Below are 15118 nucleotides of genomic sequence, written 5' to 3'. Positions count from 1 at the left end.
AATTTAAGTTCTTCTTTTCCTATATTTATGCCTTTAATTTCTTTCGTCTGTCTAATTGCTCTGGCCAGTGTTTCGAGAACTATGTTGAACAGAAGTGGTGAGAGAGGGCATCCCTGTCTTGTTCCAGATTTTAGAGAGAATGCCTTCAGTTTTTCTCCATTCAGAATGATGCTAGCCTGAGGCTTAGCATAGATTGCTTTTACAATATTGAGGTATGTTCCTGTTATCCCTAGTTTTTCTAGAGTTTTGAACATAAAGGGATGCTGTACTTTGTCGAATGCTTTTTCCGCATCTATCGAGATGATCATATGGTTCTTATTTTTAAGTCTATTGATGTGGTGAATAACATTTATTGATTTCCGTATATTGAACCAGCCTTGCATCCCAGGGATGAATCCTACTTGATCATGGTGCACAATTTTTTTGATATGTTTTTGTATCCGATTCGCCAGAATTTTATTGAGGATTTTTGCATCTAGGTTCATTAGAGATATTGGTCTGATGTTTTCTTTCTTTGAAGTGTCTTTGTCTGGTTTAGGTATCAGGGTGATGTTGGCCTCGTAGAATGAATTTGGAAGTTCTCCCGCTTTTTCTATTTCCTGAAGTAGCTTGAAAAGTATTGGTATTAGTTCCTCTTTAAAGGTTTTGTAAAATTCTGCTGTATACCCATCCGGTCCTGGGCTTTTCTTAGTTGGTAGTCTTTTGATGGTTTCTTCTATTTCCTCGATTGGTATTGGTCTGTTTAGGTTGTCTATATCCTCCTGACTCAATCTGGGCAGATCATATGACTTCAGAAATTTATTGATGCCTTCACTATCTTCTAATTTATTGGAGTATAAGGATTCAAAATAATTTTTGATTATCTTCTGTATTTCTGAAGTGTCTGTTGTGATATTGCCTTTTTCATCCCGTATGCTAGTAATTTGAGTTCTCTCTCTTCTTCTCTTCGCTAGCATGGCTAAGGGTCTGTCGATTTGAAGAAAAGAATCCTTTCCAATTATGACTTAAAAGCCAGTTCTGCAAGTTTGTAACAGTTCTGTTCAGAGTGAATTAACCATAACCAAAGTCAATAGACACAAACAACTTGGGTACAAATCTGAGAAGATTGGGCAAAAGATACTCAGAAGTCAAAAAAAGGCAAACAGAAATGGCTGTGAAACATATGAAAATACACTATAATCTAATAGTTTTTTAAAAAAATATATTTATTTTTTAGTTGTAGTTGGACACAATACCTTTATTTCACTTATTTATTTTTATGTGATATTGAGGATTGAACCCAGGATCTTGCACGTGCGAGGCGAGCGCTCTACCGCTGAGTCACATCCCAAGCCCTATATCTAATAGTTTTAATGAATTAATAGTATAGATGTATCATTATCACCTCTGTGAGTGGAAACAATTCTGAAAGTTTGACTATGTTCCCTTTTGGTGAGACTGGTAAAATAAGTTATTTCAGATATCACTGGTAGAAATGCCTAACAGTCAATCAATGCAGTTAGAGAAGTACTTAAAAATACTTAGCCTTCTAGGATGGTAATGTGAAAATATACATTTATGAATATGATATGACATATGCACAAGTTTTTTAAAATTTAGAAAATTCAAAGAAATTTACAACCCCAATATATAAATGAATTACTGCTCATCGCCTACACACCAGGCTTGACTAAAATCAAGCAAAATCATTTGCATATTCTATTGAATGAAGAAGAGAAGTAACTGAAATCTAGAGAAACTCCAGCCTCCGATTCTAAATCTCAAACTCCCAGTCTTATCTACCCATATGTATGAGAATCTGAAAATTATTGGTTAATTAAATCACACATTTTTCTCCCTTCAAAATGTGAGTGAAGGAATCAGGAACACCAATATCTGACCTTTATACTCCTCTGGGCCCTCCTTTTTCCATTGTTACATTCCACCATTTGGAAAAGAGTCTTTCTTCCCCCTAGAGTCTGTCAAGGTCTATCCCCTTGTGCTACTTTATCTTGCTTCCTAAAATGGTATTCAGTATCTCTTCCATAGATGAAATGACTGTGACTTCTGGGTGAGAGTGATGGTGTGAAATGGACTTTATTATTTGTTCAAGGTTTTTACTCACTGTGAGAAACTTTAGAGCAATTAGTACACTTACATTCAAAAGGGACATAGTACTGCCTTTATTTAGCATAATAATGACAAAGCTAAAAGAATAAAGAAAGGAAACAGGTTAGAGTCTACTGTTCCTTTCCCCTGTTTTTCTCCAAAATGAGTAATCAATCCTTGATTGCTAAGGCAATGGTCTATAGTTCTATTACAAAAGTTACCGTGGTAACTACTACTCCAAAACAATTGAGCTGTTATCTGAAAAACCTTCTTCCCATAAATGTGGAGGAGGTTAAAACTTGGAGTTTTATTAGAATATTATTCTATATTTCTGAGTTTGACTTTGAAAATAGGAAGATATAGATATAGTGGGTTTAAGGTCCTTGTGATTAGCATCTTGATGGCCACCTTAAGTGACAACCTCCATTTTAAGGAAAAAGTTTCACTTTCCCACCCAACAGTGTTTCTGAGAAAGCCACTCCACTCATTCATATCAACCCAATCCTTAAAGCATAAGGACTTGCCCAGCTCTGATTCCTGAGCCTCCCTCATAAAAGTCCCAGAACTCAGCCTGTTTTGCCTCTCTCTCCTATAGAGAGATGGCCTTTATTTGTCAGCTCTGACAAATAAACTCTCCTGTGTATCTCTACTCTCCTGTGTATCTCTTTCATTTCTCTCTTATCCATCTCTCATTCCTTGCTTTTCCTTCAGTGGGTACATTCAATAACAAATAGTTCTACTTTAATATTAATCCACATTATTAAAGAAAATTTCTATAATATATTTTAGTAAATAATTTCTATAATATATTTTATTCTATAATATATTTCTCTCTTACCCATCTCTCGTTCCTTGATTTTCCTTCAGTGGGTACATTCAATAACAAATAGTTCTACTTTAATATTAATCCACATTATTAAAGAAAATTTCTATAATATATTTTACTGTACTATAAAATAGATTAATAAAAAATTATTTATTCTTGTATTTTCTCAGTTCTTAAGTGCTGACAGCTTGGTGAAGAGAAACTCCTTCCTTGTATAATCCATACCATTTTTTGCTGTGAGATAAGCAAAATAAAAAAGAACACCTTTAAGTCAGGAAGGTAGTTCTTATCATAGAGACAAGTCTTCAGCTAATCTCAGGACAACTTCTGTTTTGATTCTGTGACTTTAGAAATATTGAAGACAAGTCTGATTTTCCTTCTAACTAAAAATGACACTCTCCGCTATAGCAGCGTGCACCTGGCTTTGCAAAGTCTTCTCAGCTTTGTCCATGTTTATCTCCTCTCTGTTGATTATATAGAACCAGATTCTTGGTGCTAGAAGAAAAAAGAAAGAATAAGATGTGAGAATCATGAAGTTCCATTACAGAATATGAAGGACATCTAGAAAGAAATCCATGTGCAAAGTTGTCAGAAGAGTCCAAGCAGAACCTTTGCTACCCTTCCCCATAGACACTAGACACCTTCATTTCCAGTTTCTGGTACAGAGAACATAAATGTTTTCCTAGGGGGAAAAATAAAAAAAATAAACACATTCAAGTCATTACAGTCCCTTTGAGTGGGTGAAACTCCTGTACAGTCTTCTTCCAGGCATGAAAATCACAATAAGGCCATGAATTTCAATCACAACCATGACAGGCCTGCATATCAACCCTTTCTCATGGATAAAGACTTCTTTTCCTTGTCCTGTGCTTTTCAGAAGGAAGCCAGGCCAAGGAACAAATGGTGAGATTGATCTAAGAATGTTGGGCCCAGTATCTTCTGTTTTTCAGAACTGGGAGACAGGCCTTTGCTCATGTCTCCTCAGAAGTCATTAGTGGGACCCATTCTACTTCCTTTGTCTTTAACCCAGTGTTCATGCATAATTATGTGGTGCTGAGGATCAAACCTAATGTCTCACACATGAAAACAAACTCTCTACCAACTGAGCTACAACACCAGCCCCATGCATAATTTCTTTAGAAAGAAATCCTTCACCATAGGAGGTATTTCTCATGAGACTTCTCTGCTATTGTTCCCACCATTTCTTAAAACCCCAAATTTCCAATTTGGGGCATATTTACTTACCCCTGGGAACCTCGCCTCTTCTTCTAAGTCCAGTCCATAGCAGTTTCTATTTCAAATGAATTTCTTCCAGTGATAAAGATGATATACTGGTATTCATTGCTCTTTAGTTTGCCTGAGGACATTTTTGCTTTATAGCTTGATGTGGTCTACAAACTTGTTTTTTCTTCTGGGGAATATTATCTAAAGGGCTTCTCTAATCCTACTTGTGGTACAAGTGCTACTGTCCATATTGGTGCTGGTGGCCCTGGTGGTGGTGATCATGGTGCTGGGATGATGATAATAGTAGTCCTGTAGATGGTGGTGCTGTTGAAGGTGGAGCTGTTGACAGTGGTGTTAGCAGTACTGGTGCTATTATTTATGGTATTGATGGTTGTGGTGGTTATGGGCTAGTGATGGTGGTGCTAGCCATGTTGGTGATAATAGTGGTGATGCTGCTGCTAATGTGCTACTGGTGGTGCTGTCAATGGTGGTGATGACTATTGTGCTGGTGATAACATTGTTGATGTCAGTGATGGCTGAGGTGATGGTGCTGTTAACAATGATTATGATGTTGGTAATGGTACTGTTGATGGTAGTGCTATTGGTGGTGATGGTAGAGATGGCACTGCTATTGATGGTGCTGTTAACAGTGGCAATGGTTGTGATGGTCATGGTATGGTGGTGATGGTGCTGCAGATAGTACTGTTGATGGTGGTGCTGGTAGTGCCGGTGAAGGTGGTAATTGTAGTGGTGCTGTTGATGGTGGTGCTAATTATGATTGTAGTGGTGATACTCTTGATAGTAGTGATGGCTGTGATGATAAGATAGTGATGATGGTGCTTGTTGCTGCTGCTGTTGATGGTGATGTTATTGACAGTGGCAATGGTTGTAGTAGTCATAGTGGTGGCCATTGTTGTTGTATTGTTGATGGTAGTAATAATGGTGGTGCTGGGGCTTTTGATGGTGGTGATAGTTGTGCTGGTGGTCATGATGCTATCAATGGTTATTGTGAAAGAAGTCTCTTATGTGCCTAATTATGTTGTCACATTGGATACTTATGCCTTTTGTCCAGCTCTTTTTGACTTTGTTTTCCTCCTCTTCGTATACTTCTTTTTTTCTATTTCTGTTCTTACTTCTAAGCAAGTTAAGGGCTACATGAAAAGAATGGCAGCTAAATCCCTCTTTAATACCATTCTTCACATGGTCCTGTAGAATCTCCAAGGAGGGGAAAACTCGGCAGCAGGCCATGCACCTGTAGCCACTGTCATGGGCCACAAGCCATTCTGGTGTTTTAGCTCTGGAACTTGTCTCCAGAGGTGGAGGATATATCGGTCTGTCATTATCTTCTGATGCCTCTTGGACTACATCATCAAAGCTGAGATCACTCTCAGTTAGGAGTTCTTCTGTGGATACGACAGAGAGATTGTCTTCTGTATGGATTGTCTCAGGAAATGCAATGGTTTTCATTTTTGTCTTTTTGCATGGAGGCTGCCTTTCGTCTTCTGTATCCTCTAAGACAGCCACCCCCCTCTTCATTCTAACATGCATATAGTACACTTTCATTATTCTTTCCCTTTTCCTCTTCTTTGAGGATGTACAGGGATTATTGGCCAAGTAAATTGGTAATTCGTTATATGCCAATGACGAAGAATATTCTGATTCTTCCAACTTGCTTTCTACAGGCATACTATGTGATTCAGGATAGGAAACATATGAATATGATTCACTGGTTTCTAGAAAAAAAATCCAAATAAAAGAAAATAACATTACTATAAGAATGTTCTTGTATGTAGGCATGCGAAATGGGGGGTACATATATCAGTGATGCTTCAGAATTCTTTGTGTGTTATATGTCAACCCAAGTTTGTACATGTTACACCTGTGTGGAAAATGAGATTTTTGTAATAACATGTTGAATTATATTCTGGTAAATATCTGGTGATTATTTTTGATGTTGTCAAAAGGGGGTGGTGATGATTGTGTGTGTGTGTGTGTGTGCGCGTGCGTGTGCATGCTAAATGACAGTACAGAGTGTACATGGTCAGGTATGGGTTTTTGAATGGCTGAAAGCATATCTATCATTGGATATTTGTGTGAGAAAATTGGTATAAGAAAGTGCTTTATTTTCAAGACATATGAGTTTTCTTAACTTTCCTAGATATTGGTCTAGCATTGCAGAGTTAAAACAGGTTGTCTGGAAATATATGAAACATTTAATAAATTAAAATGTAAATCAATGAAATGAGAATGGTTGTATGGAAAAATGAGGGTGAAAGGAAGTATATAGGCAATGTTAATGGAGAATAGAAAAAAATGGGTAGAGAAAAAAAAGAGTATTGTATGCGAAAATAAGTAAAGGAAGAGGAGATGGGGCCAGCTTAGTATGAATATTTATAACATATGAGTATGTTTTAGTTGTGGCATCTGAGGGGGAAGTTTCTGATTAAATTACCATACACATCTCAGCACTATCCCATCTCACCCACTGCTACCCCAGTGTTCACATGCAGCATTGTGCTGAGGTTCTGATTCAGTCCTATTCTTGAAGGCACATTCCCCATTCGACCCTCCTCACAAGGCTTGGTGTTAGGTCCTTTGGAATGAATCCTTCTTTTGTATTTCGAAAGTAGTGAAGTGAGCAGTGTTGGACAAGCAACTGGGGTCCCTCTCTGATCTCAGATAACCTGGAATCTGTCTTACCCTGCTTATCATTAGGGGTCAGTGTGCTGTCAAAGGAGATGGAGGTCAAATAATCTGAGGAAGATGAATTATCTCCTGCTGCCTGATCCCTGACTGGTTCCAGCATATATGACTTAGGAACAATTTCTTGAAACTTCTGCAATCCTGGAAAACAAAATAACAAGAAACATTAAGACACGCCACAATCTAGGCTCTGTTTCATTCAGAAACAGATATGCTCAGTGAACAAGATATTTCAGGCATTGTTAACCGTCCATAAAACTAATTCTCACAATCAGTAAGATGGTTTTCCCCTTGAAATTTCCAAAACAAAAACAAACAATAGTTATTGACATTATGTGTGGTAGATATCATTGAAATTGGATATCCTGGATGTGATATTTTTGGAAATTAAAAAAAAATTAGTTGTAGATGGACACAATAACTTTATTTATTTTTATGTGGTGCTAAGGATTGAATATGTAATGCCTCATGCATACTAGGCAATTGCTCTACAACTGAGCTACAACTGCAACCCAATATTTTTGGAAATTTATACAGATTTTTGAAAACTAAACCATACATAAAATATGACATATACTCACTAGAAGTTATTATCATTATTATTATTATCTAAATTTCTCATTAGAAATTGTTCATTTATAGGACATGGAGTATGAATTTTAAAAACAACTATAATGACCTAGTTCATTTTTTCTATCTATCTATCTATCACCTACCTATCATCTATCTAAATATATATGTTCAGGGATACCAAGAGTTCAGGCCTCTGGCCCTGGAAGTCTCAAGAATCAGAAATTCTGATGAGCTGCCAGATGACTCCCTTTTCTCTTGGGTTACTGTATCAAAGCTGAACTCACTATAAGGAGTTCTTTTGTAGACATACAGGAGGGGTTATTCCTATTGGGATCTTCTTAAGAGAGGCAATTGTTTGCATTCTTGTCTTTTGGTGGGACAGTCTTTCCTCCTACTTTTGTATCCTATAGGCAGCCATTCTCCTTTTCTTTCAAATATACATGAACTAAATTTTCATGACTCTCCTTCTTCATATGCACTGAGGGTACGCATACCCAGATGCATTTGAAATTTGGCATGTGGAAAGGGGGATAAAGTCTCCAAGTCTTCCAAGTTCTTTACTAGAGCATCTCAGAGGGTAAAGTACATGGCACACTTTGATGATATTTATTGATTTCTAGGAAAAAAAATTGAATAGAATGAGATGACCTGTGTGTGGTCTGTGAAATGGGATTGTGTGTTTATGTGATTTTTGCAGAATTCTCTTTGTGGTATTTTTGTTATCTGGGACATTTTCTTGGTACACTGATATGGAAAATGAGATGGTGGTAGGTTTTTTGGAATCATGTCTGTTCTGGTATATAGCTGGTTAAGGTTATGGTGCTGGTGAAATGGGGATGTTGATGAGGGTATGTGGGTATGTACATGTTTTTGTGTGTTTTATGATTTGCAATACATAGTACATACGAACAGATGCAGGTCTATGAAGGGCTGAAAGCATGGTCATCAATGTACATTTCAAAGAGAAAATGTGCATATAAAAGGCCTTTTTTTTCTTGGGACATGAATTTTCCAGATTTTGATCTAGCATTACAGATATGAAACAAGTTATCTGTTTGAGGGGATGTGAGGTATTTATGCAATTAATGTTTAAACCAGTGAATCTCAGAATGATTATATGTGAGATTGAGGGTATACAGGAGTACTTATGTAATACTATCGGAGAATGTGAAAGATGGATAGAGAAAGAAGAAATTGCATGAGAGAACAAGCAAAATGAAGAAGAAATGAAGCCATGCTTAGTTAAAAGGAATAAATCATGTGAATTGTGCAATCTGAAAAGGAAGGTATGATGAAATTCCCATCCACGTTTTGTACTGTTTGCTCTCACCTAAAGCTGCCCCAGGGTTTACATGCAGTTTTGTGCTGAGGAACTTTGTCGTATTTTGAAGGCACATTTCTTATTTGCTCCTCTAAAGAGGTCTCAATGTTGAAGAGGCCTCCCTCTGCCCCTAATCCCTTTCCTATATTCAGAAGGATAGTGAAGTGAGGAAGAGTTGAACTAGTCTGAGTTCAGATCCCACATTTGCATCTGCCTTACCAAGCTCATCTGTAGGAATGTGTTTGCTGAGAGAAGAGAGACAGGTGAAATATTCTGAGAAAGATGAATTCTCTCCTGTTGTCTGAATCTTGGTGATGCTACATGGTGCAGGAGCAATTTCTTGACACTTCTTGAATTCTGGAAAATAATCACAACAACGAATATTGAAATATGGGATAATCTTGGTTCTGTGTCATCCATAAACAGATATATTCAGTGAATATTTTGTTTCAGTCTTTGTTATCACTACTGAAACTTCCTCTCAAATGAATTAAGGTGACTTTCCCATTGAAAATTCCAAAATGAAAGCAAACAACATTTATAAAATTTTTACATGGGGTAGGTGTCACTGTGGTAGAATATTTTTAATGTGATACTTTAGGAAATGTATACATATTATCAGAAACTGAACCATAGCCAAAATATTATATGCAATCACTAAAGATTGGGTATTATTATTAGCTGAATTTCTCCAAAGAAAATTGTACAAATAATGGTTATGAAGGAAAAGTTGTATAAAGAACCATTCATCTTGACATTTTTTATATCTAACTATATAGATATTTATAAATATGTATTAAGTATATGAGTATGCATGTTCATCCCAGGTCAGTAGCTTTCATGAGTTCTCACCCTAGAACTCTCATAGAGAGGAAGAAGTTGTCTGACTTCTTCATTTCTGCCAGGGTGCTGTGAACCATTCTGAACTCACTGTTCATTAGGAGATCTTTTGTAGGTACATGAGAGAGGTTTACCTCTGTAGGGATCTTGTCAGGAAAGATGATTGTTCCTATTTTTGCATACTTTGGAGGAATTTCCACCTTCTTCTGTTCCCCATAATTCAGAAACTCCCCCTTCAATTTTAACACACATATGCTAAGCTTTCACTATTCTTTCATTCTTCATATGCACTGAGATTTTACAGAACTCCTTGGCCCAAAAGCAGTGAAAATTTTGCATGTGAAAAGGGGGAGGAATTCTCCATTTCCTCTCAATAGTGTTCTAGATGCATCTTAGGGGAAAGAAGCCATGTAACAGAATGATGTAATTTGTCAGTTTCTTGGAAAGCAAATTTCAATATAATGAGACAAAATGACCTGTGTATAAGCATAAAAAAATGGGTGCATGTATCTGGAATGTTTTAGAATTCTGTCATGTCTTTCATCTGAGGTGTGTACATGGTACATGAGAGGGTGGAAGGTTTATGCAATTGTATGTATATTTTGTTACATTTCAGGTAAATACGTTTGGAGATAGTGATGAGTGTATGTTTGTGTGTCTATATGTATGGATGTATGATTGTGAATGTGTGTGATTATGTATGTGTGTGTGTGTGCATGTTTGCATTCTTCTTTATGAGAATACATAGTATACATACTTAGGAGGTGGTTTAAGAAGAACAGAAATCACCATCATCCATAGACATTTGGGTGAGAAAAATCTATGTATGAAAATGCTTCTTTTTCATGAAATACACATTTTCTAGTTCTTGGTTTACCATTACAAAATTAACATAAGTTATCTGTGTGGAGGGATTTGAAGCATTTATGGGATTAATCTAGAAAAAAGTGAATCTAGGAATGGTTGTTTGTAGGAAGAAAGGAGCAAGGGTTTACATAATTAATGGTACTAAAGGAAAGAGGGATGGGGAAAGAGGGAAAACTGAACTACAGAAAAAATGCAAGGAAGGAGAAGTGTGGCCATACATAGTTTGAAGTGTAACATTAGTGTGTGAGCTGAGCTGTAGTTTTGCCATCTGAGGGGGGAGATTTTTGTATCTGTCTTACCACACTCCTCAGGAGGAATGAGTTTGCTGGAAGTGGAGAGACAGGTGAAATATTTTGAATCACATGAATTCTCTTCTGCTGCCTGAGTTCTGGTTGCTTCCAGTATAAATGGTTCAGTAGCAATGCCTTTCCTTTTCTGGAAATCTGGAGGATGAAAAAAACAAGAAATACTGACTCATAGCATAATGCAGGTTCTGTGTTATTCAAAAATAAATACAATAAGTGGATATTTTTTCAGGTGTTGTTACCACCATGAATGCTAATTATGATATGTTTACCATTCAAAATTTTGAAACAAATAGTATTTATTAATAGTGTGTGTGTTAAATGTCACTGTGATTGGAAATCTTGAATGTGATATTTTTTAAAAATTCACATAATATTGGAAACCAAACCTTATCACAAATATAGTAAGTAGTCATTAAGTTTATTAATTAACTATTTCTGTTATGTTATCAATATACATAAACATATATTATGTATATGTGTGTGTATGTATGCATATATATGTACAATATCTGAGTTCATATGTCCATGGCTGGCAGCTATTCGGGCTTTATCCCTGGAACTCTCCTCCAATGAGTGAGTTTTACTGGGCTTTCAACCTCCCTTCCTCTTAGACCACATTGTCCAAGCTGAATGCACTGTCAATTTGGGGATGTTTACAAAAGTAAACACATGTGAGAGGTTTACCTCTTCAGGTGTCTTCACATGAAAGTTGATTGTTTATATTCATGCCTTTTGTACTCTTGCCTTCTCTAATCCATGACACAGAAACCTTATTTTCATTTGAATATTCATATACTACACCTTTATGACTCTTTCTTTGTTCATATGCACTGAGGATGTACAGGGCGCCTTGGCCAATAACATTGAAAACCAGAAATGTGGAAAGGTAGAGGAAATCTCCATTTGCTCCAACTATTGAAAAAGGTTATCTCAGGGGATAGAAGACATGTAAAACATTGATATACTTTATAAATATCTGGGAAGAAAATTTCAGATATAAGGAGATAAATTGCCTGTGATTAGGCATTAAAAACGGGGGTACATGCATATGAAAATTCTCTTTTATTTGAGGTGTGTACATTGTACATCTCTGGACAATGAGATGGTGGTAGGCTTCATGAAATTATATGTATGTTTTATTATGAATAAATTCAGTGCTACAAAAGAGGGATGTTGATGAGTGAATGTGTGTGTTGATGAGTGAGTGTGTGTGTATAGAGAGATATGTACTTTTTTGTGTATGAGTGTAATTATGTGTGTGTTATAACACATGTGTTTCTGTTTTCTATTATGAGAGTACAAAATACATGTAAGTGTGTGCTGGTCTACAAAACACAGAAATACTCATCAAGTATGGACATTTGGGTGATAATATCTACATATGAAAATGCTACTTTTTAAGGACAAACTTTTTCTAGTTCTTGGCCTAGCATTGCAAGATTAAAACAAGTTATCTGGGTGAAGGGATGTGGTGCATTTATTGGATTAATGTGGAAAGCAATGAATATAACACTGATTATTTGTAAGAATGATTGGCCATGAGAGCACCACTATAATGGTAATAGAGGAAAGATGGATGGACAAAAGAGGGAAAACTGTACTATAGAATAAGTAAAGGAAGGAGAAATGGGGACATATCTAGTATGAAGGTTTCTAGCAGGTTATTTTGTGAGGTTTAGTTGTGCTGTCTAACGGGAAAGTTTCTGAACAAATTCCCACACACCTCAGCATGTTTCATTTCCCCCACAAGTGCCCCAATGTTCACATGCAGGACTGTGCTGAAGAACTCTGTCATATTTTGAAGGCACATTCACTCTTTGTTTCTCACAAGAGGCCTCAGAGTATTAATGCCTCTGCCCTGAATCCCTTCCCCCATATTCAGAAGAATAGGAAAGTGAGCAAGGGTTGGACTAGCACTTCAGCAGTACCTCCTGCCTGAGGCTCAACCCCACCTTTCCATCTGTCTTACCATACTCATCAGTAGGAAGGGTTTTGCTCGGAGGGGAGAGACAGCTGAAATATTCTGAATCAGATGAATTCTCTCCTGCCGCTTCCAGCATATATGGTGCGATGGCAGACTCTTTCCAGTACTGAAAATCTGGAGAATATAACAACAGCAAATACTGAGGTATGGCAAAATCTGAAATCTGTGTCATTAAAACATACATCGAGTGGATATTTTATTGTTATTGATATTGTTACCACCGTGAAACTTTCTCACATGGTAATTATGAAGTTCCCATTCAAAATTTCAAAATAATAAGTAGCTACAAAACAGTGGGCCACGTTTGGTGGCACACACCTATAATCCCAGTGGCTCGGGAGGCTGAGGCAGGAGGGTCGCAAGTCCAAAGCCAGCCTCAGCAAAAGTGCAGTGCTAAGCAACTCAATGAGACCCTGTCTCTAAATAAAATACAAAATATGGCTAGGGATATGGCTCAGTGGTCAAGTGACCCTGAGAGTTCAATGTCTGCTACCAAAAAACAAAACCAAACAAAAGAAAAACAAATAAAAGTGGTTTGTGTGTTATTATAAAAAGTGGTTTCTTCATTACTTATAAAAAAAAAGTAGTTTGTGTGTTAGATATCACTATTTGGAAATCTTGAATATGATATGTTTGGTAAAGTATACAGACTGTTGGAAAATGAACACTATCACAAATGTGATACATAATAAAGAGAGTGTGGGTGTTATTGTTAGCAAATTTCCCTCTTGACAAACTGGGCAAATAATAGATATGGAGTAAAAGTTTATAAATTTACTACTTTGGTTATGTAATCAATATACATGAATATATGGATATTTTTATATGTACATACATAATATCTAAATTCATATGTCCAATGCCATCAACCATTCAGGCTTTTGCCTTGGGTCTCTGAACTCCACTGGAGGAATTTCTGCTGGGCTTTAAGCTTCCTTTCCTCTTGGGCCACTTTGTCCAAGCTGAAATCACTGTCACTAGTTGTTTTGTAGACACATATGAGAGTGTGTACCTCTGCTGTTGTCTTTTCAGGAAAGGCGCTTGTTCGCACTCTTGCCTTTTGGGGAACTTCCTCCCTCTTTTGTAACCAATAACACAGAAACCCTAATTTCACTTAACATACATACTCTACATTTTCAGGACTCTTTCCTTCTTCATATGCACTGACAAAATACACAACTCCTTCCTCAAGGTCATTGAAAATTAGAAATGTGGGTAGGTGAAGTAGTCTCCATTTGTGCCAAATATTGTAAAAAGGGCATCTTGGAGAATAAATGACATACAAAACATTGATGTAATTTATCAATTTCCGGGAAGAAAATTTCAAATATAAGGAATTAAAATGGCCTGTGATTCTGCATGAAAAATGGGGGTGCATGTATCTGGGAATTATCTGTCTTGTCCCTTTTATTTGAGATGTGTACATGGTATATTCTATGGAAAATGAGATGTTGGTAGTTTTGTGCAATTATATGTTTGTTTGTTACTTATCAGGTGAATATGTTTGGCGTTAGTAAAGAGGGATGGTTTGGAGTGAATGCGTTCGTGTGTGTGTGTGTGTGTGTGTGTATGCTTGTATATATGTGATTATGTTGGTATGTTTTAGTGCCTGATCTTGCCATTTTCCATTGTGAGAGCGCAGTACATATAAGTAGGTGCTGCTCTATGAAAGAAATCATCATCATGCACAGACTCTTAAGTGAGAAAATCTATATATGAAAATGCTTTTTTTTTTAAGGTATAGCCAATTTTCAGGTCTTGGTCTAGGATTACAAATTTAACACAAGTTATCTATGTGAAGCATTTATGGGATTAAAAAAAATTGTCCAAAGCAGAGAATCTAAGAATGATTGTTTTTAGGCATGAGAATGTACCTCTATAATGTAAGAGAGGAAAGATGAATGGAGAAAAAGAGGACTACTGAACAAGGGAAGAAGTACAAGGAAGGAGAAGTTGGGCAATACCTAGTATGATGGTTTCTAACACATGAGTGTGTGAGCTTTAATTGTGCCATCTAAGGAGAAACTTTCTGATCAAATTCCCATACACAGTTTAGCATGCCTCTGTCTCTCCCACAGCCTTCCCAGTGTTCAAATGCAGTTTTGTGCTGAGGAACTTTTTCTTATTTTGAGAGCACATTCCCTGTGTGCCTTCTAAAGAGGCCTCAGTGTTAGTGCCTCTGCCCTCAATACCTTCCCCCTATTAAAAAGAATAGAAAAGTCAACAGGGGTTGGACTAGCACCTCAGCTGTACCTGTTGTCTGAGCTCAATCCCACATTGGTATCTGTCTTACCATGCTCCTCAGCTGGAATGACTTTGCTGAAAGTAGAAAAACAGGTGAAATATTCTGAATCAGATGAATGATCTCCTGCTTTCAGATTCCT

The 15118-nt window shown here is 36.8% G+C and overlaps 2 protein-coding genes across 3 annotated transcripts in view; both read right to left on the bottom strand.

Annotated features, from left to right (window-relative positions):
* Nucleotides 1-2138: 2138 nt before the first annotated feature.
* LOC124101212 (uncharacterized) overlaps nucleotides 2139-15118 on the bottom strand; it is a 29236-nt gene continuing 16256 nt past the window's right edge. Inside the window, exons 7-11 of one of the 2 annotated variants that reach the window (XM_058583350.1) lie at nucleotides 12720-12848; nucleotides 10742-10885; nucleotides 8955-9092; nucleotides 4160-6982; nucleotides 2139-3409 (exon numbers count right to left, since the gene is read on the bottom strand). In XM_058583350.1, coding sequence (XP_058439333.1) covers nucleotides 6675-6982; nucleotides 8955-9092; nucleotides 10742-10885; nucleotides 12720-12848 — 719 coding nt within the window. In that variant the 3' untranslated portion in view covers nucleotides 2139-3409; nucleotides 4160-6674. The remainder of the gene's footprint in view (nucleotides 3410-4159; nucleotides 6983-8954; nucleotides 9093-10741; nucleotides 10886-12719; nucleotides 12849-15118) is intronic. The other variant, XM_046457064.2, reaches the window with a different exon arrangement.
* Nucleotides 5135-5824, bottom strand: LOC131424656 (protein FAM170A-like). The gene has a single exon (XM_058583376.1). The coding sequence runs from the start codon at nucleotides 5822-5824 to the stop codon at nucleotides 5135-5137; it is 690 nt and encodes a 229-aa protein (XP_058439359.1).

Source organism: Marmota monax, unplaced genomic scaffold (assembly GCF_021218885.2).
Source record: "Marmota monax isolate L192 unplaced genomic scaffold, Marmota_monax_Labrador192_F-V1.1 WCK01_AAM20220418_F8-fsc00263, whole genome shotgun sequence".
In the NCBI taxonomy this organism is placed as follows: Eukaryota; Metazoa; Chordata; class Mammalia; order Rodentia; family Sciuridae; genus Marmota; species Marmota monax.
Note: the sequence above shows the minus strand (reverse complement) of the source record. Positions and strands in the feature narration are given on the sequence as shown.

Excerpts from the sequence above, each read along its gene's own strand:
- LOC131424656 (XM_058583376.1), bottom strand. The coding sequence starts at position 5,824 with ATGCCTGTAGAAAGCAAGTTGGAAGAATCAGAATATTCTTCGTCATTG.